At 36.9% G+C, this 23,217-nt stretch overlaps 3 protein-coding genes across 27 annotated transcripts in view; all 3 read right to left on the reverse strand.

The window, feature by feature from the left end:
* Positions 1 to 1,038: 1,038 nt before the first annotated feature.
* LOC127795522 (uncharacterized) lies at positions 1,039 to 5,761 on the reverse strand. Of its 22 annotated transcripts, none has more exons than XR_008021826.1 (5): positions 5,376 to 5,761; positions 4,257 to 5,201; positions 3,978 to 4,080; positions 3,111 to 3,892; positions 1,039 to 3,031 (listed from the first exon to the last, which is right to left on the reverse strand). XR_008021826.1 is itself a non-coding variant. In XM_052327266.1 (4 exons), the coding sequence occupies exons 1-4, from the start codon at positions 5,438 to 5,440 to the stop codon at positions 4,388 to 4,390; spliced, it is 507 nt and encodes a 168-aa protein (XP_052183226.1). In that variant the 5' UTR covers positions 5,441 to 5,761; the 3' UTR covers positions 3,364 to 4,387. The 22 variants fall into 22 exon arrangements, 4 of the variants coding, with proteins under 4 accessions (XP_052183226.1, XP_052183227.1, XP_052183228.1 ...); XR_008021814.1 differs by having other exon boundaries at positions 1,043 to 3,031; positions 3,111 to 4,569; positions 4,827 to 4,866; positions 5,038 to 5,201; positions 5,376 to 5,760; XR_008021820.1 differs by having other exon boundaries at positions 1,041 to 3,031; positions 3,111 to 4,080.
* Positions 5,762 to 10,131: 4,370 nt separating this feature from the next.
* LOC127795623 (F-box protein AUF2-like) lies at positions 10,132 to 11,142 on the reverse strand. The gene is made up of 2 exons (XM_052327415.1): positions 10,677 to 11,142; positions 10,132 to 10,541 (listed from the first exon to the last, which is right to left on the reverse strand). Exons 1-2 carry the CDS (start codon positions 11,101 to 11,103, stop codon positions 10,360 to 10,362), a joined length of 609 nt encoding a protein of 202 aa, XP_052183375.1. The 5' UTR covers positions 11,104 to 11,142; the 3' UTR covers positions 10,132 to 10,359.
* A 774-nt stretch (positions 11,143 to 11,916) lies between these two features.
* Positions 11,917 to 23,217, reverse strand: part of LOC127794495 (small RNA 2'-O-methyltransferase) — a 51,420-nt gene continuing 40,119 nt past the window's right edge. For all 4 annotated transcript variants that reach the window (XM_052325640.1, XM_052325643.1, XM_052325641.1 and 1 more), the window contains one exon: positions 11,917 to 12,684. In XM_052325640.1, coding sequence (XP_052181600.1) covers positions 12,247 to 12,684 — 438 coding nt within the window. In that variant the 3' untranslated portion in view covers positions 11,917 to 12,246. The remainder of the gene's footprint in view (positions 12,685 to 23,217) is intronic.

Below are 23,217 nucleotides of genomic sequence, written 5' to 3' on the forward strand. Positions count from 1 at the left end.
TTTTTCATTCCCATTGAACTCATTTTTAATTTTTATTTCTATATTTCTTATTTTTTGACAATATTAATTTATTTTTTATTTGCATTATTTTTGTAACGAAAAAAAAATATTACAAAATTCACTAACTTCAAAATGTATATATTATTTAATGATATACTAGCACTAAATTGTTCTCATTCATTGAATAATCAGATTCACTGAATAAAATATCATAAATTAATTTTTCTCGATATTCCAAATTAAACTCGTTTTTCAGTTTTTTGTTTTGAGAAACCGTTTTTCAGAATGACAAAAAACACGTTTTCAACAATCTCAAAACAAAGACTCAAAATACAAAATTAAAAACTTAAAACTAAAAATTAAAATACAAAGAAAACAGCCCCTAAGACATCACCTGAACCATGGTAACTGATTGAATGGGTTGGAGGAGAAAGTACATCAATAGGCATCAAATTTCTTTTCTTTTTTTTTAGAGGAAACAAAAAACAGATCAACTATATAGGAAATCTACAAACAGAATGGCATTTTATCATTAAAATTATGAGATAAAAACAGCATGACAGATGTAATTCCCTTTGAAACTTACAGAATGATCTCATCTGTTATTGATTGCTTCATACAATCAATCAAAAGAGGAACCCATACAATTATCAAACTCATCCGCATAAGCTTTCAAAGAGTTAATATATTCTATAAACACCCAAACAATTATCAAAACCCCAATGCTTTGAGAAACAGCTCAAAATAACTAGATAAACCAAATGACAGCAGACACCACCTTTCTCTTTTACGTAACAGGTTTCTACAATCTGCCACTAACTGTCAAGAGGATAATATCATTGAGTCACCATGAAACTAACACCCTTTGCCTTTATACACAATTTGCAAACTGCTCCACGTATACAAATACTATATAAATAAAATACAACAAAGAAGCTAGCGAATCAAACCCTGCACCTAATGATGCAATAGTCATCTGTATTGATCAGTACTCGCATACTGAACTGGGACACCTGAAATTGAGAACCAAGAAATAATCAACAAAACAGGAAATGGGAAACAACACCAAGTGTAACTAAATAAGATTGTCTTCTTATTTGTTAGGGCTACGAGATCCGAAACAGATGTACCAAGAAACTAGAGAACCAGTAACTCTATATCAACTCCTGACCGAATTCAATAAAAAAGCAGGCGAACCATTTGGATACATGTTAGCATTTGGATACCGCACTAAGACACCTAAAACTGCAAACCAAGAACACTGATCAACAGAATCATAACACCATCACAGGAAAGTTGGGACGTTATAAGGAAGTAGATCATTTCAATCTATAATCCAAGAGAATCCAAATGTAATGAAAATGGAGAAAAGCAGTTAGGATTCAGCAACAGAAAAAGAATTCAGGATCCTATTTACAGAACGATGATTATCCCCAATTACAACTGAAAGAAAGTTATTTCATATCAGCATTGAATAAGGTAACCCATCCAGAATTACAGTAATGCTGTTGCACGAAATACCATGCAACAAATCCCACCCAATAACATCATGGTCAAAAATCACAAAGTAGGGTTGTCCAAAATGTCTTAGCTGCATCAGCACGTGCTCCGTGCTCAATGAAACCAAGACATCCAAGCTAAAAAAAAAAGAATAACCATCTGCATCAGCAAAGAATTGTGTCACCATAGAAGTGGATTAAACCATTTGCAGGAATTGAGTACCAACTTGGATCCTTCACCACAAAGATTGGTCACAGGGAAGATCAAATTCATATTAGCTTCCATCACAACAATCCATAGTCTAGCAAGTCACCAAATAGAGAGATCATGGAACATCTTGGTTTAGGTTTCAAAAGATAAGAACAAGTTTGGAGCTGCAGGCACTTTGACTGGATGCTGCCTCTGAATCAAACATTTTTAAATGATATCCTTACAAGTAACATGTTGAAAAAATATCTGAAACATGTATTAAGTAAAAATTGCCCCTTTCATCCAAAGTTGGCAATCATTCAGTAAAATTCCATATTAATGCTGCCCTCAAACACAAAATCTTACTGGGACCTACTCAAAGATAAGGAAAAATAGAAGTTACTAACCGAAACAACAAAAATTGAAGCCAAAATACTCCTGAGCCAGGAATCTTGACTATTCTATCCTATCCACCGAACTAGTGGGGCATATAGATAACACACGAGTTGACAAATTACTCCCACCGGAAAGCCAGAGACTGTTGATGCTCCAAATATCGGATGATTCAACATCCACATCTTGTCTGATCTAATATTTTTCAAATGGTACAGCAGCTTAGCAAGTAATTCAGAATGGTACAGTAACAACTAACTGAACTGAAAGAAAACCAAGCAATAAGCTCAATACCGTCCATAATCCTGACATACATATACGCACCAAAAACCAGCTGTAGAACAAGAACAATTCATTAAAAAATATATCTTCTTTCTGCAATGAAAATCATTGCCAGAGAGATTCATTAGTAAAATCCAAACAGAGCAAGCATTGCTCATTGAAACCATACTAAAAGTGTAGTACCTGTAATGCACCCCAGCTGAGGTGATATTACAAACCGTGCCCACAAATAAATGACAATATTCCTGCACTCTAAATGAAAAGAACACAACATCCCCACACAATAAGCGAAAAGCACCAAATTGCAAGCATTTCCTAGCATCAGCCAGCTCAATGACAGTGATTGAATATCATGCCAAGAACACACCTGATTGTTAAGAAAGTGAAGAAATACTAAAAGTAGGAACTTTTGGAAACAAGAGTACACTACAAGCCCCACTTCTTACTATCTTCAGATATGCAGATGGCAGATGTTTTACATCTCTCTCAATCTTGTCTCTAGTCTGAATCCACCAAAAAGGCAGCATTATCAATGTAAAACAGAACTAGTTGCAGAAGCAGGATAACCGTTATTTATGAACATTAAGAAAAAAAACTTGCCAATAATATCAGATATAAACACAATTGTGAAATTGCAAGCTCTCCAAAGTGACACCAAAAGCAATTTCTGCACAAGCAATGACAACAGTAATTTATTACTCTCACACCAAGAACTAAAAGAATAAAGTAAATGCCCAAAAACTCACATGCATCCACAACAACAGATGATCTGGGAAAATGACAGCAATGATAACTAGACTGTTGCAATAATGTAACATAAATTCACAGCCCATATCCATCTTAAAATCAAAATTAGAAAATATATACAGAAATGGTCAAAGGCAGGAAAACTTCAGCAAGCCACCGAGAGAACTAAAAAGAATAAAAAGATATACCCAAGAACTCACATGACTCTACGACAACAGATGATCTGGGGAAATGACAGCTAGACTGGTGCAATAATCTAACAAGTACATGGACTTTTTATTAAGAAATGGGGAACAAACATGTGCCAGAGTTCCTGCAACAACAAAAATAAATTTACAAGAAATTCAAGCATCAAGGCATCACCTGAAGCATGGGACAAATATGTTTGAACCAGATATTGTCTTTGGTAAACTTAGAAGAAATAAAGTGGAACTGATGCCGCTGTTGACACATAATGCCAACAACAATTTCACACCTAATCAAGAGAACACAGTAATACTCAATAGACGATCTAAGAAGAAGATGGTGACTTAGCAAAAGAGAGGGATAAAAATAAAGCAACATCTTCAAGTTCATGGTTGAGTTCTTTCTGTCCTTCTTCCTTGTGCACAGCGCAAATTGCTCCATGTATACAATGGCATACTATATCAGGCCATTAAGCAAATAAAACAAAGAAGCAGGAGAATCAAACCCTGCATCTATGAACTCTCGGACAAAATATAAAGACAACAAGCTCTCAATTAGTCATCCATATTAGCACTCGGATACTGCACTAAACCACCTAAATTTGCAAACCAAGAACATGAATCAGCGGAATTGCAGTACCATCAACGGCAACTGATCAAGTATAGAAACGGATGACCAACCTAAAATCCCAAAACAGAATCCAGATGTCCCAAGAACCACGAAAACCAGTTTAAGAATCACCATCCTGTGATGAAGTCGCCTTGATCTGAGTCTAGCAATTAACTGCAGGGGAAAAAATCCATATCCCCAAGTATATAGTCTCATCAGATAACTAGAAACCTGGATCCAGTTCAACGATGATAAAAGTAATTACCACCAATACTAATGGAACAATGTCATTCCATCCTAGCATTTATCAAGGTGAAAAATCTAGAACTGAAGTAGCATGTCACACGAACCAAACGAGATAAACCAGCATCTAAATAGACGAAAAATAAATAGCAACTTCGGCTCTCATCAGCACATCATGTTCTTGATCCCACAGGCTACAACGCTCCAAATTTTCCCTAGAGACATACAGCACATACGTCTAGGGTGTTGTAGAGAGAGAGAGAGAGAGAGGCAGGGACCGAGTAAGGAATGTGGAGATTAGACAAACCACACACAGGATGACGACTTGGAGAGCCATAGGCGAAGAGAGACGGCGAGGATTAAGCTGTTGGCTAAAAAATCGGACGGTGAGTATTCGCCCTTGTCCTAGTCGTCCGTTTCCTGCAGCGGGCACGCGAAAAAGTTGTTCATAGTCAAAGTAACGGTCAAAATTAAAAACAATAGTAAATTAAAAAGATAAATACATAAAATCAATAAAAAAAAAACAGCTTTGGATACTGATGAAGACGCAGAAGTAAACCGGGTGTACAAAGACGAAAGAACAAGACACGACAGATCAGCAGAATTGAAAGCGAAGTCTCCAAATCTGTTAGGGTATAGAAGCGGGTTCTTAAATCCAGAACAGGATCTATATGTACCATGAACCTTATCACGCGATACAATCGCTTCCGTCCGAATCTGAGAAAAATAAATCAAATATATCACCAGGAAAGTACCCAATAGTCAAATACGATCTCGCGAAACAACTAGAAATATAGATGCAATCGACGAACAAAGTGACTGTAACCAATTACGACTCGAACATTTACAAAGACGGAAGAACAAGACGGAACAACAGAATTGTAATACCGCACTAAAACACCTGAAACTGCAAACCAAGAACACGACAGATCAACAGAATTGAAAGCAAAGTCTCCAAATCTGCTAGGGTATAGAAGCGGGTTCTTAAATCCAGAACCGGATTTATATGTACCATGAACCTTATCACGCGATAAAATCGCTTCCACCCGAATCTGAGAAAAAGAAACCAAATGTGTCACCAAGAAAGTTCCCGACAGTCAAATACGATCTCGGCAAACAACTAGAAACATAGATGCAGTCGACGAACAAGAAGGTGACTGTCACCAATTATGACTCGAACATTTACGAAAACGGAAAAAAAAGACGGATCAACAGAATTGTAATACCGCATTGAAACACCTGAAACTGCGAACCAAGAACACGACAGATCAACAGGATTTATATGTACCATGAACCTTATCACGTGATAAAATCGCTTCCGTCCGAATCTGAGAAAAAGAAACCAAATATATCACCAAGAAAGTTCCCAATAGTCAAATACGATCTCGCCGAACAACAAGAAATATAGATTACGACTTGAACATTATTATTTCATCGCGAAATTGACCAATGAAAATAATCCACAGTCGTAGCGCCTCATCGCACGAACTAAATCAAATAATGGCCTGAGTGACAAAATGATTTATAGCTTGAAATGATCAATCGCAGTTCCAGCCTACAAGCCCTAGAATAGAACCCTAACAGATATAAAAAGATTCAATAACGAGAGAGAGAGAGAGAGAGAAACAGAGAGGAGATCACAAAAATCGTCGGAGTCGAGGGCTATTTATAGAGTAGCTGGATGAAGATGACGGCTAGGATTAAGCTACAGAATTAAGATCGCACGGTGAGAAATCGCCCTTATCCTAGTTGGATTTGGCGTTTCATTTGAGGCGGTAGAAGAATCGGTACGCATGCGAAAAAGCTGGCACAGTCAACCAACCGTTATCATTACAAATATGAATAAATTATTTATTAAAAAATTAAGCTCCATATTCTTTGCTTTCCAATTTTTAATTTTTAATTTTAGATTCATTTTTAATTTTTTATTTTATAATATATTTTTAAAAAATTAAAAACATATTCGCTTTATCATTTTGAAAAACTATTTTTTAAAATAAAAAATTAAAATATACATTCTCTTTAAAATTTTAAAAATAAATTTTTAATGATATTTTATTCAATAAATTTGATTATTTAGTAAATTAAAAATATTTAATATTAATATATTATTAAAAATATATATACATTTTAAAATCAATGAATTTTATAATATTTTTTCTCATTATAATAATAAAATACAAATAAATAAATAAATAAGTATGTTTTGAGTTTAAAGTTTGTTTTAAATGAAAACATTCAAAACAACTTTTTATTGTTTTGAGTTTTCTTTATAATTTTTTTTATTTTCAAAAATGTATTTTTAAAAACAGTAAAGAGAACGTATTTTCATTATTTTAAAAAATTTAAAACTAAAAATGACTTAAAAACAACAAAGAGAACGCAACCTAAATAGATGAGATCAATAAAATATCTCTTTTGGAGAAACATTAATGCTATTTGAGTCTTTCTACAGGGCAGACAACTTCATCGATAGATTTATAGAAGTGAAATTTTGCAATATTTTGACTGTCAAAATATCACGATATTTTGGTTAGATTAGAAGCGTGTTTATAGACATCCTACTGAAACAAAGAAAAAGAGAACAAAAATTTAGAGCGAGAGAGAGGTTATCGACGATAATCGAAATCAAGGTGAGACCTTATTTCTTGTTATGCCATGCATGCTTGCTGCAGGATTCAACCCTTCACCAGAGTCATATCCTAAAATAGAAAGATCACAAGATTCAGCCAAAAAGTGACATGAAAGATCTATTTGAGTAGACAAAGAAAAGACAAACATCGAAACCCCATTTTACTGCCACCTCCAGTCCACCATTCAAGTGAAAAAGGAAAAAAATTTGAACCATGAAAAGGGATGTGGCAGGACATACCAATCCCCTCTACTCCTTGTTTGCTACACATTTAAGGAGGCTGAATCAATAATTAAAACTTATTGCACACAACATAACAAAAAAAAAAAGAGGGAATTAGGGAAATCGAAGCCATTCCAGGGAATGGTGGATCTAATATACGTATATATGTATGTATACATAGCTCTCCTGTTTTTACAACTTTTTATTTTCTTCTTTTGCACTCCAATACAACTTCTTCTATTGTTCATTTTCTTTCTTTTTCTTGAGAATACCCAAAATGAAAACCTCCACAAAGACAAATGGCAAAGAATTTAAGAAGATAATGAAGGCGTGATAATGAGACGGTGGAAAAAAATAATGAGAGAGAGAGGTGATGGAGAGAGGATGAGAAAGTACAGGGCAAGAAAAGGATAAGGATAACAGAGCAGGAATAGGATGAGGAAGTACTAGTTTGACTGAAAATTTCTTGTGCTGTGAGGGGTAATTTTGTCAAATTACCTTCTTTCTGTAAACCCGTCAATAAGATCTTTTTGGCTCTTCAGAATTTTCTTTGTTGTTTTTCATTTTTTCCGCAACAAGTCTCTCTCACCGCTGCTGTAACAAGTTAATCGCTCTATTTGCTTGGCTATCCATTTCAAATTTAAGTGTGATTTTGTTCGGGAAATATGGGTAAAAAAAAATTATCTTAGAGATGAGAGTATTAGATCTCTCAAACCCATTTTGTTTCTCTTTCTTCTCCTCTTTCTCATATTTTTTCCTTTTTTTTACTAATCGTTTATTGCTATCTCTTCACAATAAGGGAGAATACAACGACTAAGTGAGATAATTGATAATAGCAACGGTGAGAGATTGGTTAAAGAAAAAAAAAATTATAAAAAGAAAGAAAACATTCAAAATTAACAGAAACCTTATAACACTAACTGATAGTCAAATTCACCCCAATTAAAAAGGGTGAACAAAATTGAGCTCTTCAAATTTAATCGTTTAACACATACTAATGTAAAAAATATAAAAAATATTTTTGTATTCAAAATAAAAACTAAATTTTTGTAGTTACTTAATTTTAATTAAGTATTAAAATAATCTTATATTTAAAAATTTATCATTTTCTCTCTCCCCCTTCCTTGTTCACTCCTCCCCCACCAAGAGCTCTTTCTATCTCCTTCACTCCATCTCTCATCATTGGGGAAGTCATCAACAACATCAGTGACCCAAATGACACTGCATTGGATTCTTAATCATGGTAGTGCATTTCTCAATTCATTGTGAAACCAAAATGTTCCAAAATTTAATCACATGATATTTTCTAAATTTAGATTTTTATTCTCACAAAAAATTTAAAATTTAAAAAAAATAAGATTGTGTTATCTTTTTATTTTCAAGTCATTTTTAGTTTTTAATTTTCTAAAATACTAAAAACGCATTCTCTTTATTATTTTTAAAAATAAAAAAAATTGTAAAAAAAACTCAAAATAATAAAAAGTGTTTTCATTCAAAATAAACTTTAAACTCAAAACACATTTATTTATTTATTTATTCATATTTTATTATTGTAATAGAAAAAAAATATTACAAAATTCATTAACATTAAATATTTATAATTTACTAAATAATTAAATTTATTAAATAAAATATCATTAAAAAAACATTTTTAAAATTTTAAAAAGAACGCATTTTCTAGTTTTATGTTTTGAGAAATAGTTTTTCAAAATAATAAAGATGATGCATTTTTTATTTTTTAAAAACAGATTATCAAAATAAAAAACTAAAAATAAATTTAAAATTCAAAATTAAAAATTAAAAAACAAAATAAACACGACCTAATTTATCATTATCCCAATTTACTAGCTTGACCAACCTAAAAGAAATGTAAAAAATGATATCAACTAACTTAAAAGCAATGTAAAGAATGATGTCAACTAACCAATTCAATTGTTTCAATTGTCATCAACGTCGAGAAGACTTTTTATTTCCTTTCTATTTTCCTCACTCATGTTTCATGCCCCCAACAATTAGCTCCAATCTCAACCTTAGTGAAATTGTTAGATTGACTTTCAATAAGTGCTGATGATCACTATCCCTCTTTTTATTTATTTTTTATTTTTTTAAAATCAAATGAGAGATAAGATAAGAAAAGTGAGAATAATAGTTAAAATGATTATTTTATTATTTTAACATTATTTTTGGGATAATTATTCTTGTGCGATTTTTGGTGTTCATGCTTTCGATAGTACTAAAAAAAATAAATCGCAAGTTCAGCCTTTGATCTTTGCGCAGGACAAAAATCGAACTTGCAACCCACCAAATTAACACCGACATATTACTTATCTAATAGCTCGACTTATGTCCTGAGGACAACATTATTTTTATGATAAATGAAAGTTGTAATGAGACGAAGAATTAAATGAAAACTAAAAAAATAAAAATAAATCAAAGTTATCCAGTAACATGTTAAGTTACTTCTAATAATTAAAAAAAACATATTGCCCATTCAAAAAAAAAAATAACATGTTAAAAGTTTTTTTAAATAAAAAAATGAACAAAAAATTAAAAACCAAAAGGGAGCTTTGTCAAATAACCCTAAAATGTACATACATATAGATATGTAGACATATGAGCATATCTTAAATGAAAATAATATAGGAGATATATAACTACAAAAAAAACACAAAACAAAAAAATAAAATAAGTACCTCATAAGTATTAATTCATACATTTAACTACTAATTAAACCAATTGTGTCATTGACAATTATTATTGTCATTCAAAAAAAAATTAGAAACATCAAAGAGTATGAATCACTATTTAAATGTTTAAATTCTATAATTAAAGTTAACTAAAAATACAAAAATTAACTAAAATTTTAAAATCTCATCATCATAATAAATGCAAATTGAATTGAGTTTAATATAAACTACTCAAGATCGAGGAGGCAAAGCTATGGCGGATAGAGATGGCCTTTATTATAACAGATATTAAGGATTTGAAGCAAATAGTTTGCCCTCAATAGAGACTGAAGATTTTAAGAAAACGAAGGAGAAGTACTAGCATCAATCAGAAGACGCCTACCCAAATGTCCAATGGAATGATGTCCTGAATCTGCCCTTATACTTGGCTAAAATCTCCATCAGGGCTTCCTGGAAGACGCCCTTTTCCCCTTCAAAAGAAGCCAACATTTCCTCTTCCTCTCCTGCATCTTCCCGGTTAAGATCATCAACCAATTTCATCAACACAACCCTGGCTCCCTCCATCACGTATCCAGATTGCGGAAGCCGCAGCACAGAGACACAGCACGATCTCAGCTTTATCCTAGCCGAATCCCATTTCCTCTTCAACCCAGCCTTCGCCCAATTCCTCTACTCGACAAGCCTATTGCCAGTCAGAAACAGCCTCACGGCACTCTCAGTAGAATCGGTCACCACAATGCTCTCAAGCGTCGGGTGATAGGACACGAATTGCGCCAACGTAGCTTCCCTCAGGAGGGCTTCTCGTAGGCAGAGAATCGGGAAGTGATCCGAGGAACTCTTTGTAATTATACCTGTTAGAAGAAACACGAAACTCAAAAACAATGAGTCTTGTGTAAACCTATAATATGATCAACCGTTGTATTCAAAATATCCTAAACAGAGATAAACCTAATTCAAATCTAATTTGGTTCTAATCTTAACAGTACCCATCCCGTTCTGAATCTCATCTGCCTCCGATTCAAATTCAATGGCTTGACAGAGAGAAGTGGCGTGGAGAACCGTGACGCTTTCGAGTCCGGCGCCGAAATTGGCTCCCCATTTGAAACCCTCGCCGCCGGCAAGGATATGAGAGGGAAGGTCGATGCGGAGATATCGGATTCCGTTGAGCTTCTGGAGGAAATTCAGGGAGAGAAATTGATTGGAATCGGAAGCGGCGAGTGAGAGGGAGAGTGTGTCGATTAGAGGGATCAATGAAGCGCAGCGCTTCGAAACGAGGGAGCATTTGCAGAGGGATTCGGCGTCGGCGAGAGTATTGAAGAGGTGGATGACGACGTCGTCCGGCAGTCGACTGAAGTGATCTTCTTCTTCCTCCTTGAATATCTCTTCTGCTTCTTTGTCGTCGTTCGCAGCCATCGTCGTCTTTATCGCCGCTTCTGCAACAAGAAGTTCATCGCGCGCGACTTGCTTGGCGGTCCATTTCAAAATTTAATCCTTTTCTATATTAAATTATATATTTTTATTTACAAATTTTACTTGCATAGTATAATTATCAAGACCCAAGTGTCTAAGGCTTCGCCTATCTATTCTTGAGAGAGGCCGGCCTTCTACCTTAATTTGATTTTTAGATAAATCAAATATGATCACAAACTTATACACTTCCAAGCGGACACGAGGTCAATTCTTACTAAATAAAACATTTGTTTTTATCAAGAATTGATTCCCATCACTCTAAAAAAACACGTAAAAATTTATCACTTGTGTCATGTCTTGAAGACTATAATTATCATTTTTACTACTATTTAATGTATATATAAATTTATTGAAGCATTCTCTAATCTCTGTTATTTATTAACTAATGTCAATCAATTTCAACTTTAATTTAAGAACTTTTTATTAAAAATTCTGGTCTACTTTCAATAAGAATGATGATAAAGATATTTTCATATATCTAACAATTGATTGAAGATTAAATCCAAAAGATTAATTTTATATTAAAATATAATATGCATATAAAGATTGGCAATAATGTAAATCACTTTTTATGACTTAAAATGAGTCCAAATCCTAATTGACATTTTAATATCTTATAAAACGGAATTAATGATTTTTTTTTTAAAAAAAAATATTAGTACTTGTTGCAGACTGATACAACTTGAGAAGTTTTGCTACCGGTCGATAGTCAGATTTGGACTAGTACAAGTCTGTACAAATAAATATGTAAACAAATACGGTAAAAATATTAGAGTTTTATAAATTATATATGAAGAGCATGCTCAACATTGTTTGGGGCCAACATGTGAAGCAAAAAAATGGATGGTACACTATATTCACAAAGAACTCCCTTTTCATACCCAAAACAGAAATAATAATCTTATAACAGCCGGCCTATAGCTCTGTAATAAAACCAAAGTAGGGTCTACGTTTAGGCACAAAATTTTGTTCCAGTTATGCTATAGTTTTCAGAGAGCAGGTGTCGAACTGTCAGTGTCGGTGGCATTCCACTCCCATATAATCTGGTATTTGTGGCTCAATTTTGTTCCAGTTATGCTATAGTTTTCAGAGAGCAGATGTCGAACTGTCAGTGTCGGTGGCATTCCACTCCCATATAACCTGGTATTTGTGGCTCACGGCTACGTTTCTTGGGCATTCATCTCTCCTCCGAAAGAGAGCAATCTGAGAGGCAAATCCCGGCTCCTTGTCGCCATCCCCACCAACTCCACTGAATTCAACACTGTACTTGTTCCTCGCGGCCAGGTCAGAAGCCCAACTGCGGAACTGCTCTCGAGTCCACTCAAACTTGTGATCATGGTTACGGAACTTACAGGGCTGTGGTTGGCTTTTCTCATCGTCATCTTCTTCCTGCGGAGCAGATCTTTGGAGTATCACATTGTACTCATAATTTGGGGTGGAGACGATCAGAATCCTCGGACAAAAAGAGCTTAGCACAACATCACCAAATAAACTTGCTTGGTCTTCCTCCATGTGCTCAATCACCTTTTATTCATCAAACAGATCAATTCAAAAAGGATTCAGTCAGGTGAATTGGCGGTTGATTTTCAGTCTAATATACAACAATAACAAGAGCGTATTTATAAATCCTAGTATATTGTAGAAGCAGATGCTTTGAGGATAGAATGGTTACCAGCACATCTTGCGCCACATATATGACGACTATAGCAATAACAATACTAGCAGGATACAAATAGTAATTATATTAGCAGCAGATGAGTGACAATACTGGAGAGCAGCAAGCATATTGTGAGTCAAATGAACAAAGCCATGCTATATAATGGATAAAAAAAAGAACACACTATAAGCTTCGGTAGCAATATGGTCTCACGCCAAAGCATACAGACAATTCACAACCATTGACATTGAATTTGAGAGGCCAAACTAATAAAAATAATTATTTATCTCAATCTCATAGGCTGCTATTCTCTTCCTTCGCCTTATAAATTGCTGTCCAGAAATTCTGATTTTTCATAATGCAAGAAAATAATATTTTTAAGCCATCAAACTCCATTTATTCCACACAAAACCAATTACAACATAATTGTGCTTTCCTATCATCTTAAAATTCAAATCACAAAAATAAATAAATAAAATCAATCCACGCATTAAGTCATAATAAGTCCAAATCCAAGAATAACGACCCAAGATGCACCTCTGGCTGATCCAAGAATCACTTCTAGCCTACTAGCCCTCACTGCTTCTGTGCTTGTCAAGGGTATTTTAGAAATATTGAAAGACTAGAAGTAGGCAAGCTTTTGGATTATATCTCAAACGGATCCATGCAACACATGAAGCCTTTATTATTTATTGGTTCCATAAATACTGTACAATTTATTGTCAAGTGGTAGTACTAACAGTGTAACAACCCGTCTTCCCATTATTTCGGAATTTTTGGATATATTTTTTTTTGTAACATCATTTCTAAATTTTCAAAATATCATATTTCATAAAAATCCAAAATCCCCCTTGATACTACTTAGCATTCCAATTATTAAACTGAGTAAGGTAAATTAAATACTTACGGAAGCAAAATCCAAACCTGATGGGATATTATTTTTGCAAATGAATTCAAACCGTACAATATTGTTCTCAATAAAAATGTCATGACCCAAGGAATAATAGAATAATAGAAGGACATCATTGTAATATGGTTGCAATGGTTTGTTAGGATATTTTTACAAATAGTTAGAAACACATAGGTGCTGTTAGAAATTAGTTAAGCAACTAGCTACTATATCTATAAAAAAGTCAATTGTAAGAGAAGAGAATATGCTTGAATTGATTAATGAAAATATGATTCTCTCTCTACAATTCTCCATCTCATTTTCTCTCTACTTCTCTCCCTCATTTCTCTCTACATCCTTCCCCTTATTTTTATCCAAATATCTCTCTAAACTTTCTGTTCTCAGTTCTACTCCATTGGATTCTTCCGATTGCCCATCCAACCCTGTTATGAACCCTAGGTTCATGACAAATTGGTATCAGAGCCACTGTTTCTCAGTAGCTTTCTTTGTTGATTCTCGAAATTAGAAGGCAACTATGGAATCTAGTAGCAGCAGGCGAGTGCAGGTAGTTTAGGCCAACCCCTCGACTCTAGCGAAAGATTGCGGAACCGATCGAGTGTAGTAGGTTTGGGGAAGTAGTGACTGAATCCGGAATTAAACTCGGATTCGAAAGGCGAAGCGGAGCAAAGCAAGCTTTAGCTCAAAATTGACGACAATGACTCTGCGTAGCTCGCAGCAGAGTCGGTGGTTCTGTGGCCCTTGGACGGCGATTGGGTGAAGAACGAGGGCACTAATGCCAACGGAAAAGGAAGTCACGATTGAATTAGAGCCTTGAGCGATTCAAGAATTCGGGAGAAATTCTAATCAGAGGTCGGTGATTAAGCAGAACCTGAGGAAGGAAGCGTTGATGCATCACTGGTTGGGGTATTACTGGCAAGAGGTTCGCAATTGGAAGTGATCGCAGGTAGAGCGGTCTTCCTCGACTGGGGTTCAGAATTTAATAGTGTTCCATCTGAATTGAAGTGAGCAAGCCAGGGGGTCTTTGGCGACCGAGTCGCGATTCCAATGAGGTCGGCTAGGATTTGAAGGAGACGTAGGAGGTGTGGCCTCCGGCTAAGACGCTGGTCACTTGTTCGACATTGAAAACGAGCAAGGTAGGATGTTCCAACCGATCCTTGGTGGAATTCCTTAGTCACAACTAATAGCGAGCAATGATTTTCATTGGTGATTTGGATGCGACTACTAAGAAGTGAGATACGGCCATGACTCTTGGCGTGAGGCTCTGAATCGAACTCTAGAGAAGCTTCATTGATCCGTTAGAGACGATTTTGGTGAGAATCAGGAAGCCTCTTAGCAGTGATTAAGGTAGGATTTGAAGGCGGCTTCTAGAGGCGATTCCGACCCAAACTGACGGTGATTGGGTAAGGCGAGCACGAGCAAACAAGTCCAATCCAAACGACGAGAAGCGATTTTGGGGGAGGCGAGCGTGAATCCAATCAGGTGCATTGTTGATGCTGCCGCTTTGATTGATTGAGAATTCCGACCTAGACGGTGATTGTAGTGGATGTTTCGTGAGGTGAATTTGGAGGCCGAACCGATTCAATCAAGTTCCGAAAGAATTTGCATAGCAGAAACGTTGAGATTTGGACTTGGGAGTGGGTGTAGCAGTTGAACTAGTAGTGAGTTCTGGTGATTTTGGAATCAGAAACAAGCGCTAATTGGGCTGAGAGCCTTGGACGGTGATTGAGCAGTAGCTAATCTTTGGCTGTGATTTTGATTTGAGTTAAAAGGCAGGGAAATCAGTTTCCGTAGTTAAGGTCCAGGGTGAGAAGGCTTGAAGGTGACTTGGCTGGGCGGTATTTCCAGGGAAGTAGATACAGGTTGATTTTCGGAAATTGATGCCGATGTCTGGGGTTATAGACGACTGTCGTAGCATTAAGGTTTGGAGTTCCAGAGGTGGGTGTCATCGGCAAACTAACCAGGTAAATTTCGATCCGTTTAGGCTATTACCAGCCGACGTGGTTAATTTCCAAGAGAGAGAACAACCCTTTGATCAGACGTTTGAATTTGGGAGGCGAAGCAAGGTAGACAGCGCTCCGAATCCTTGGCTTGTGTCCCGTTCTACCAGTGAAAGTTCTGCCAAGGCAGGCAGTGCGCACATGAGGCAATGGAAGACTCAATTGTAGCAGAATAAGGCTGCATTTTCAGTAGGGTGTCCTACTCATGGAGCTAGGGGAGGTAGTGCATACATGAAGCAAAATGCTTCACTTTCAGCTAGAATGGAACCTCAATGGCAGCCAAAGAAGGCTGCATTTCCAATTGACAACAACTGGGAACAGGAGAAAGGAATCAACCAAGTTGACAAGGAAACAAGAAGTGTTATACATGAAAAGTGCAAGGAATTCGGTCAAATGTTCCGCGAGAAACTTCAATAGTTTGCGATGATACTTATTAAGAAGTATCATTACAACTTTCCGGGTGGAATACTTTGATGATTATCATGGAAGTTTTACAAAGAGGAATTCCTAAAAATGGAGCAGCCGAAGGAGAAGTGCAACATTAGAAATGATATTAAAGGTGAATGGCATTATCCAAAGGGAATCTATAATAAACAGATTGATGGGCAGCAAAGGTAAAAGGAGAATTAAAGGAACACACCGATTCCTTTGGAAAAGAAGTTTTCGATGGTGATGTTTTTGGGATTCTGCAACAAGATTAGTCCAACTTTAAGGAAGAAGGAGAAGAGGAAGAAAAGGAGGTGGAAGACGAGAGTGAGGAAAAGGAATTGGAGGATGGCACCCAATCAATTGACAACCTCTCAAGCACTCTTACTAATGCTGAAACACTTGGTTAAGTGTCAATCATTGAGAAATTGTTGGCTGGAATTGAAGTTGCAGTAACTCCTAATGCTAATGTTCACAAACAGCCTTGGTATGAGTATCCAAGGCAAGTTTACAATCCTCTATTGTTGCGTTTTGAGGACGTTGTTGATATTTCTGCAACGAAGCATGGTTGTGGGTTGAAAGGGAGGGCAATAACTGCAACTAAGGATGAAGGTCTACCATTCTTACTTGTATTGGATGGTAAAGAACTACTAATGGAGGTAATAGACATGGATACTCTCTACGTTGGACTCCAAGTTTCAGCTACTAAGTATGTCTGTCCATAATTTGCTGATCATGTTCACAGATTGGAGATCAAGCTTGATCGGGCAGCTATTGTAGAAGGTGGGTGTATTGGATTTGAACGTTATCAAGTTGCTTCCATTGAAGTTCTAGGCCAAAGTATGCCTGGGATGGATCTTAGAAACCTAAGAATGAAGAAGAAGAGGGCTAAGAGACTCAAGCAAGAAAAAAGAATGAAATGGATTGAGAAAGCGAGTATTGGATGAAAAGCAATGAATAGTTGTTGCAAATTCTTGGGGACAAGAACTCTCTCAAGGAGGGGGGAATTGTCATGACCCAAAGAATAATAAAAGGACATCATTGTAATAAGGTTACAATGGTTTGTTAGGATATTTTTACAAGTTGTTAGAAGCACATGGGTGCTGTTAAGATGCTGTTAGAAGTTAGTTAAGCAACTACCTACTATGTCTATAAAAAGGTCCATTGTAAGAGGAGAGGATATGCTTGAATTGATTAATGAAAATCTGATTCTCTCTTTACAATTCTCTCTCTCATTTTCTCTCCCTCATTTCTCTCTACATCCTTCCCCCCCATTTCTATCCAAATATCCCTCTAAACTTTCTGTTCTCAATTCTACTCCATTGGATTCTTCTAATTGCCCATCCAACCCTGTTATGAACCCTAAGTTCATGACAAAAAATTACAATATCTGGCAGACAAATCAACATATAATAACTGTAAAATGCCATATATTATCAAGATTCTCACAACTTGTCCCAGCATGGGTGTAGGACTATTACATGACTACCAGTAGTACAATCACATCTCAACAATCTCCTTTCCTTTCCCACTGCTCGTCTCACCTAGAATGTTGAATATTTTAGGGACAAAGTCCAAATTAAAAGATGAATCTTCTAAATGAGGGTTTAAAATAAATTTTCGTGAATGTATGATGCATGGACATGAATCAACCGGCACCCAAGAGCAACTTTTGTTAGCATTCTACCCCTAGCACGGAACTCTCGACAATCATCCCGGCAATCACACATGGCACGGAATACTTCTACGGTCATTCCGGCAAAACTCACTTTGAGAAATACAGGTCTTGCTACTAGGGCAACATTCCATCCCACCATGGTAAACATGGATGACACAATTATTGATATGCCAATAATTTCATGCTCAATGCAATATCACAAATACCAAGACAACATATAATGAACATGCATATGTACGAAAGATGTACATAGATCACATAAATTTTGGTGAATTCCTCACGAGAATTATGCTCAAATTAGGCAAGTCATCTCACGAATATTTTTCAGAATAACCACTCACCTTGATCTAGTTGTTTAAGCTTTCTCAAAATTCATGCCCTCCCTCGAGATGCCATGATATTTTTCTTGACCAAATTTTAGAAAAAATTAATAAAATTAAATTCCTTAATTTTTTAGAATTTTTCCATAATTTTTTCCCTTTTTTCTCTCTATTTTTCTTTTTTTTCCTATTTTTTCTTACCTTCACACGCCTTCACCCATGCATCCAAAAGCCAGTCGTCTTCTCCGACCTTCTTCTCATTGTGAGCTATTGGTTTTGCTCTGATTTCTTGGTTTTTCTCCTCTCTTGCTTTATTCTTCCTTCTGAACACGATGGGCTCACTGGTTGCTCGAAAATCCGACCAAAACACCCTCAAATCATTCGATAACAGTGCGTTTCCGACAGTTCTTCCGATTTTTCGGTGAAGGTCAAAACACCCTCAAACCAACACAAAAATCCCTCAAACTCTCCAAAAATTCTCTCCCTCGCTTGGAGAACAAAAACCCTCAATCCATTTCCCTAATTTTTTCCCCAAATGCACAGATTTTTAAACTAAAAATTGATGAAACCCTCAACCAAAACCCAGATATTTATAGGCCCGGCCGATTTTCTAGCCAATTCGGTTGCTTCCTTGCACCGGTCATCTTCCCCTAAGCCTTGATGGCCTAGGCTCCCTCCCCCAGACGTTAATTAGACGTGTTATCGGCGGCCATAGTGTAGCTGTCGGCTGGTTGTAGTATTCACACTACATTTTGCATTTTGGCCCCTCAGCTTTTGCCCTCAAATACTTAAGTTTCAAAAATTATACGTTAGCCCCATAACTTTGAAAAATTACACTTTTATCCCAATAAAAATTACACTAAAGCACACAAAAAATTTTGGGTATTACATCCACCCATCCTTAAAGAAATTTCGTCATTGAAATTTTTCTTGGCTTAATACTCGCAATTTTCGTAAAATCTAGTCATATTGGCTAAAATATCTCTTTATTCATAAGGATCTTTGGTACAATTCCCCGAAGAGTTGTAAAAATTTTCTATTCTTTTTCCAATTCTTCAAACAACTGAGGATATTTCTTCTTAATAGTGTCCTCGAGCTCTCATTGTTCTTCATCGGTCTACGAGTGATAGGTTATACTAAGTGTCAATCATGTCCCCATGCATTCTTGTAAGCTTTTCCAAAATCTCGAGGTGAACCTCAGATCTTGATCAAAGACTATGCTTACCAATGCGCCATGGAGTCTGACTATTAATCCAATGTACTGTTTTGCCTATCCATTTGTGTAGGCGAGAAATGAGCTAACTTTGTTAGTCTATCCACAGTGACCCAGATTCCATCGTTACCTTTCCGACTCTTTGGAAATCCCATCACAAAGTCCATCATGATGTGTTCCCACTTTCATTCAGGGATATCTAGGGGTTTCATTTGCCTTGTTTCTTTCTAATGCTCAATCTTGACCCTTTGGCATGTATCACATTGAGCCACTTTTCTTGCCACACTGGTTTTCATTCTTAGCCACCAATAAATCTTCCGAAGATCCCTATGCATTTTTGCGGCTCCAGGGTGTATTGTATATCGAGCTCTGTGGGGCTCATCTAGAATCTTTTGCCTTAATTGTCAAAAATTAGGCACGTATATCCCTCCTTGAAACCTAAGAATACCCACCCGCACCTCAAAGTCAGGATTCTTGGACTAGCTATGCTCATCTACCCATAGATGTATGTGCTTCTCATCCACATACGCCTCTCGTATCTCGTTCATCAAATCCAACTAAACTGTCATGCCAGCAATAAGGATAGACAATCCCCTTGGCACTACACTCACCGCCAGTTGGCTAAAAGCCTCCAACAGTCGCCACTCATGGGCCATCAACCCGACCATAACAGTAGGCACACTCCTACTCAAAGCGTCAGCCACTACATAGGAATGCCCCGGGTGATACTGAAGTTGTAGTCCTTAAGGAACTCCATCACCATCACTACCTAAGGTTCAACTCCTTTTGCGAGAACACATACTTCAGACTCTTGTGGTCCGCGAACACCTCAAATGTCTCACCGTACAGGTAGTGCCTCCATAGCTTTAGAGCATATACCACAACTACCAGTTCCAAGTCATGTGTCAGGTAATTCACTTCGTGTCTTTTCAATTATTGTGACCCATATGCAATTACTCGTCCATGTTGCATTAATACACAACCCAATCCTATTTTCGAGGCATTAATATACACAACATATCCCTCGGGCCCATTTGGTATAGCTAAAACAAGGGTTGAGGTCATCCTACCCTTAAGCTCTCTAAAGCTTTTTTCGCATTTGGCAGTCCATTCGTATCTGACTCCCTTCTGCATAAGCCTTGTCAAGGGTGCGACTATCTTTGAAAATCCCTCCATAAATCTTCAGTAATAGCCTACCAACCTTAGAAAATTTCGCACCTCAGTTAAATTGATCGACTGCTTCCACCCTTGAACAACCTCAATCTTGGCTGGATCCATCGCGATTCATTTGGTCGATATTACATGTCCAAAAAATGCTACCTGAGATAGCCAGAACTCGCACTTGGAGAACTTGGCATACAACTGGTGCTGCCTAAGAGTTTCCAATACTATCCTCAAATGTTCCTCATGCTCATTCTTATCTGAGGAGTATACCAGTATGTCATCAATGAATACAATTACAAATTTATCTAGATAAGGGTGAAATACCCTGTTCATGAGATCCATAAATGCAGTTAGTGCATTGGTAAGCCCAAATGGCATTACCAAATACTCATAATGTCCATATAGAGATCGAAATGCCATCTTTGGTACATCGTTAGGCTTAATCTTTAGCTGGTAGTATCCGGATCTCAAATCAATTTTTAAGAATACTTTCGCTCCCTGCAATTGATCAAACAATTATTCGATTTGTGGGAGCGGGTACTTATTCTTCACTGTGACCTTATTCAATTGATAGTAGTCGATACACATTCTAAGATTTTCATCTTTATTTTTTACAAATAATACCGATGCACCCCACAGTGACATTCTTGGCCTAATTAATCCTTTATCAGTTAGCTCCTGCAATTGACTCTTTAGTTCTCCCAATTCCATTGGTGCCATTTGGTATGGGGTATAGATATGGGTCAAGTTTCAGGTATCAACTCAATAGAGAATTCGATCTTCCAAGGCGGTGGTAATCTTGGTAGATCTTTTGGAAACACATCTTTGAACTCTTGTACTACCCGCACTTTTTCGACCCTAAGTGTCTCATTTTCCACTAATTGAGCACTGGCTAGATATCCATATGCCCCCTTGTTCATTAATCTTATTGCTTTATGTGTCGAAATCATTTTCCTTTCCTCGAGATTACCCTGTCCTCGAAATTTGACCAGTTCTCCTCCGGCCTTCCTTATGGTCACCATCTTTCTCCTACAATCCACATTGGCATCATATTTGGACAAAAAGTCCAACGCTAAGATGACATCGAAGTCGTTCACATCCAATAGTATCAAGTCAGCTTGAAATTCATCGTCGCTTATGCTAACCCCGCAATCTTTAACTAGCCTTGAGGTCTCCATGGTTTTTCCCATAGGAGTTGAGATAATCACCAAAAACCCTAAAGGTTTAGTTTCCATCTCCAAACTCCCAGCCAATGCATGCAAATGAAAGAATGCGTAGATCCTGGATCTATTAATGCATGCACAAGGGTCTTCAGTATAAAGAGTGTACCTTGTATGATTGCAAGATCTGCCCCTGCATCCTCCTTTGTCAAGTTGAAAACACGTCCATGGCGGGTCCCACGATCTTCCACCATCTTTCCAGTCTGTCCGACTTTCTGCCTCTTCGAACAATCTCAAGCGATGTGCCCGGGTTGCTCGCACTTGAAGCATATTGTTGTATCATTTGTATTAGATTAGTATAGATGTAAATCGGTATCATTGTATTGTTGCATGTTTCTTTTCTATTGTAGAGTTAGAATTAATCTCTCTTCTAGAAGGTATGTTTCTAGAAGGGCAGCTGACCAATTTAGTTAATTTCGGTCAGCTGGGCAGTTGATTATTTTCGTGTAACCCTCGGCTCTATGGTTTATAAATAGAGATCGTGGGATAGGAATAGAGATCAGCTTTAGTGCGCCTCTTTCCGGGAAGGTTATGTTTCGGTTTTTGTCTTGTGTTTAGGATTGAGAGGGAGTGAAAGAGAAAGGCTGGGTATAATTTGTAATCTCAGAATTCTGATAAGCTTTCAGGACATATGGGCTGGGTAGAATTTAGACTCTCGTTGTAATCATCCTAAGGGTTATCAAGATAGTGGATTGGTGGTGCTCTAGCAGTTTGGACGTAGGTCTCATTTTGAGACCGAACCAGGATAAATCCTTGCGTTTTTCTTGCTGTGTTTGTTATTCTCTTATGTGTTTCAAATATCGTTGTATTCTTGAGTGTGGTAGTGCCTAGGGTGAGCTATTTGAGTTGAGAGAATCTAAGAGAGTGCTGCTAAATACTCTTAACACATACGATCCTCCCTTAGTTTCCTGCGAGAGGCATTTCTTTCTTCTTAGGACACTCTCTTCCCGTGTGCCCTTCTTCCCCACACACAAAACAATTGATAGGCCTTAACGAGCATTTTCTCCCCGTGCGATTCTTCTTATATCAAGGACACCGTCCGTTACCTTGAAAATTCTTATTCCCCGTTTTATGCTCTGTGCTCCTTTTCGTCTCCTCCAATTTCATCAATCTCACTCGTAAGAGGTTTCTTTTTGTGGTTAGGGCCCTGCTCAATGCCTCTCCTTAAGTGTCGATGGCCCAAGTTCTTAAAGCTTGCTGCAATTCTACCCGCAGTCTGGCCAGAAATTTTTGTCCTTTTTGCCATTTGCTTGCCTCGTGCATAGGCACATACTTGATAAGTTGGGTAAATTTCGTATCATATTGGGTTACAGTCATTTCTCAAGTTTGCTTTAATTTCATAAATTCCTAACTCTTTTCCTCTCTCCAGCTTCGAGGAAAGTACTTTGCGTTGAAGGCTTCTTTAAACGTTTCCCAAGTCACCGTTTGAGTCTAGCTTAACCCCGACCCTTGTCCTGAATTGGAAAGTGATC

Source organism: Diospyros lotus, chromosome 2, assembly GCF_014633365.1.
Source record: "Diospyros lotus cultivar Yz01 chromosome 2, ASM1463336v1, whole genome shotgun sequence".
Classification (NCBI taxonomy): Eukaryota; Viridiplantae; Streptophyta; class Magnoliopsida; order Ericales; family Ebenaceae; genus Diospyros; species Diospyros lotus.

What these genes read in the sequence shown, in the direction of transcription:
- LOC127795522 (XM_052327264.1), bottom strand. Translation starts at nt 5,440, where the DNA reads ATGGTACATATAAATCCTGTTGATCTGTCGTGTTCTTGGTTCGCAGTT. An exon ending in GTTTCAGGTGTTTCAATGCG is followed by an intron (nt 5,202 to 5,375) that starts GTATTACAATTC and finishes TCTTTTTCTCAG; the next exon opens with ATTCGGGTGGAAGCGATTTT. An exon ending in TTCTTGGTTTGCAGTTTCAG is followed by an intron (nt 4,867 to 5,050) that starts GTGTTTTAGTGC and finishes TATTTTTCTCAG; the next exon opens with ATTCGGACGGAAGCGATTGT.
- LOC127795623 (XM_052327415.1), bottom strand. Translation starts at nt 11,103, where the DNA reads ATGGCTGCGAACGACGACAAAGAAGCAGAAGAGATATTCAAGGAGGAA. An exon ending in TGAGATTCAGAACGGGATGG is followed by an intron (nt 10,542 to 10,676) that starts GTACTGTTAAGA and finishes TTCTTCTAACAG; the next exon opens with GTATAATTACAAAGAGTTCC.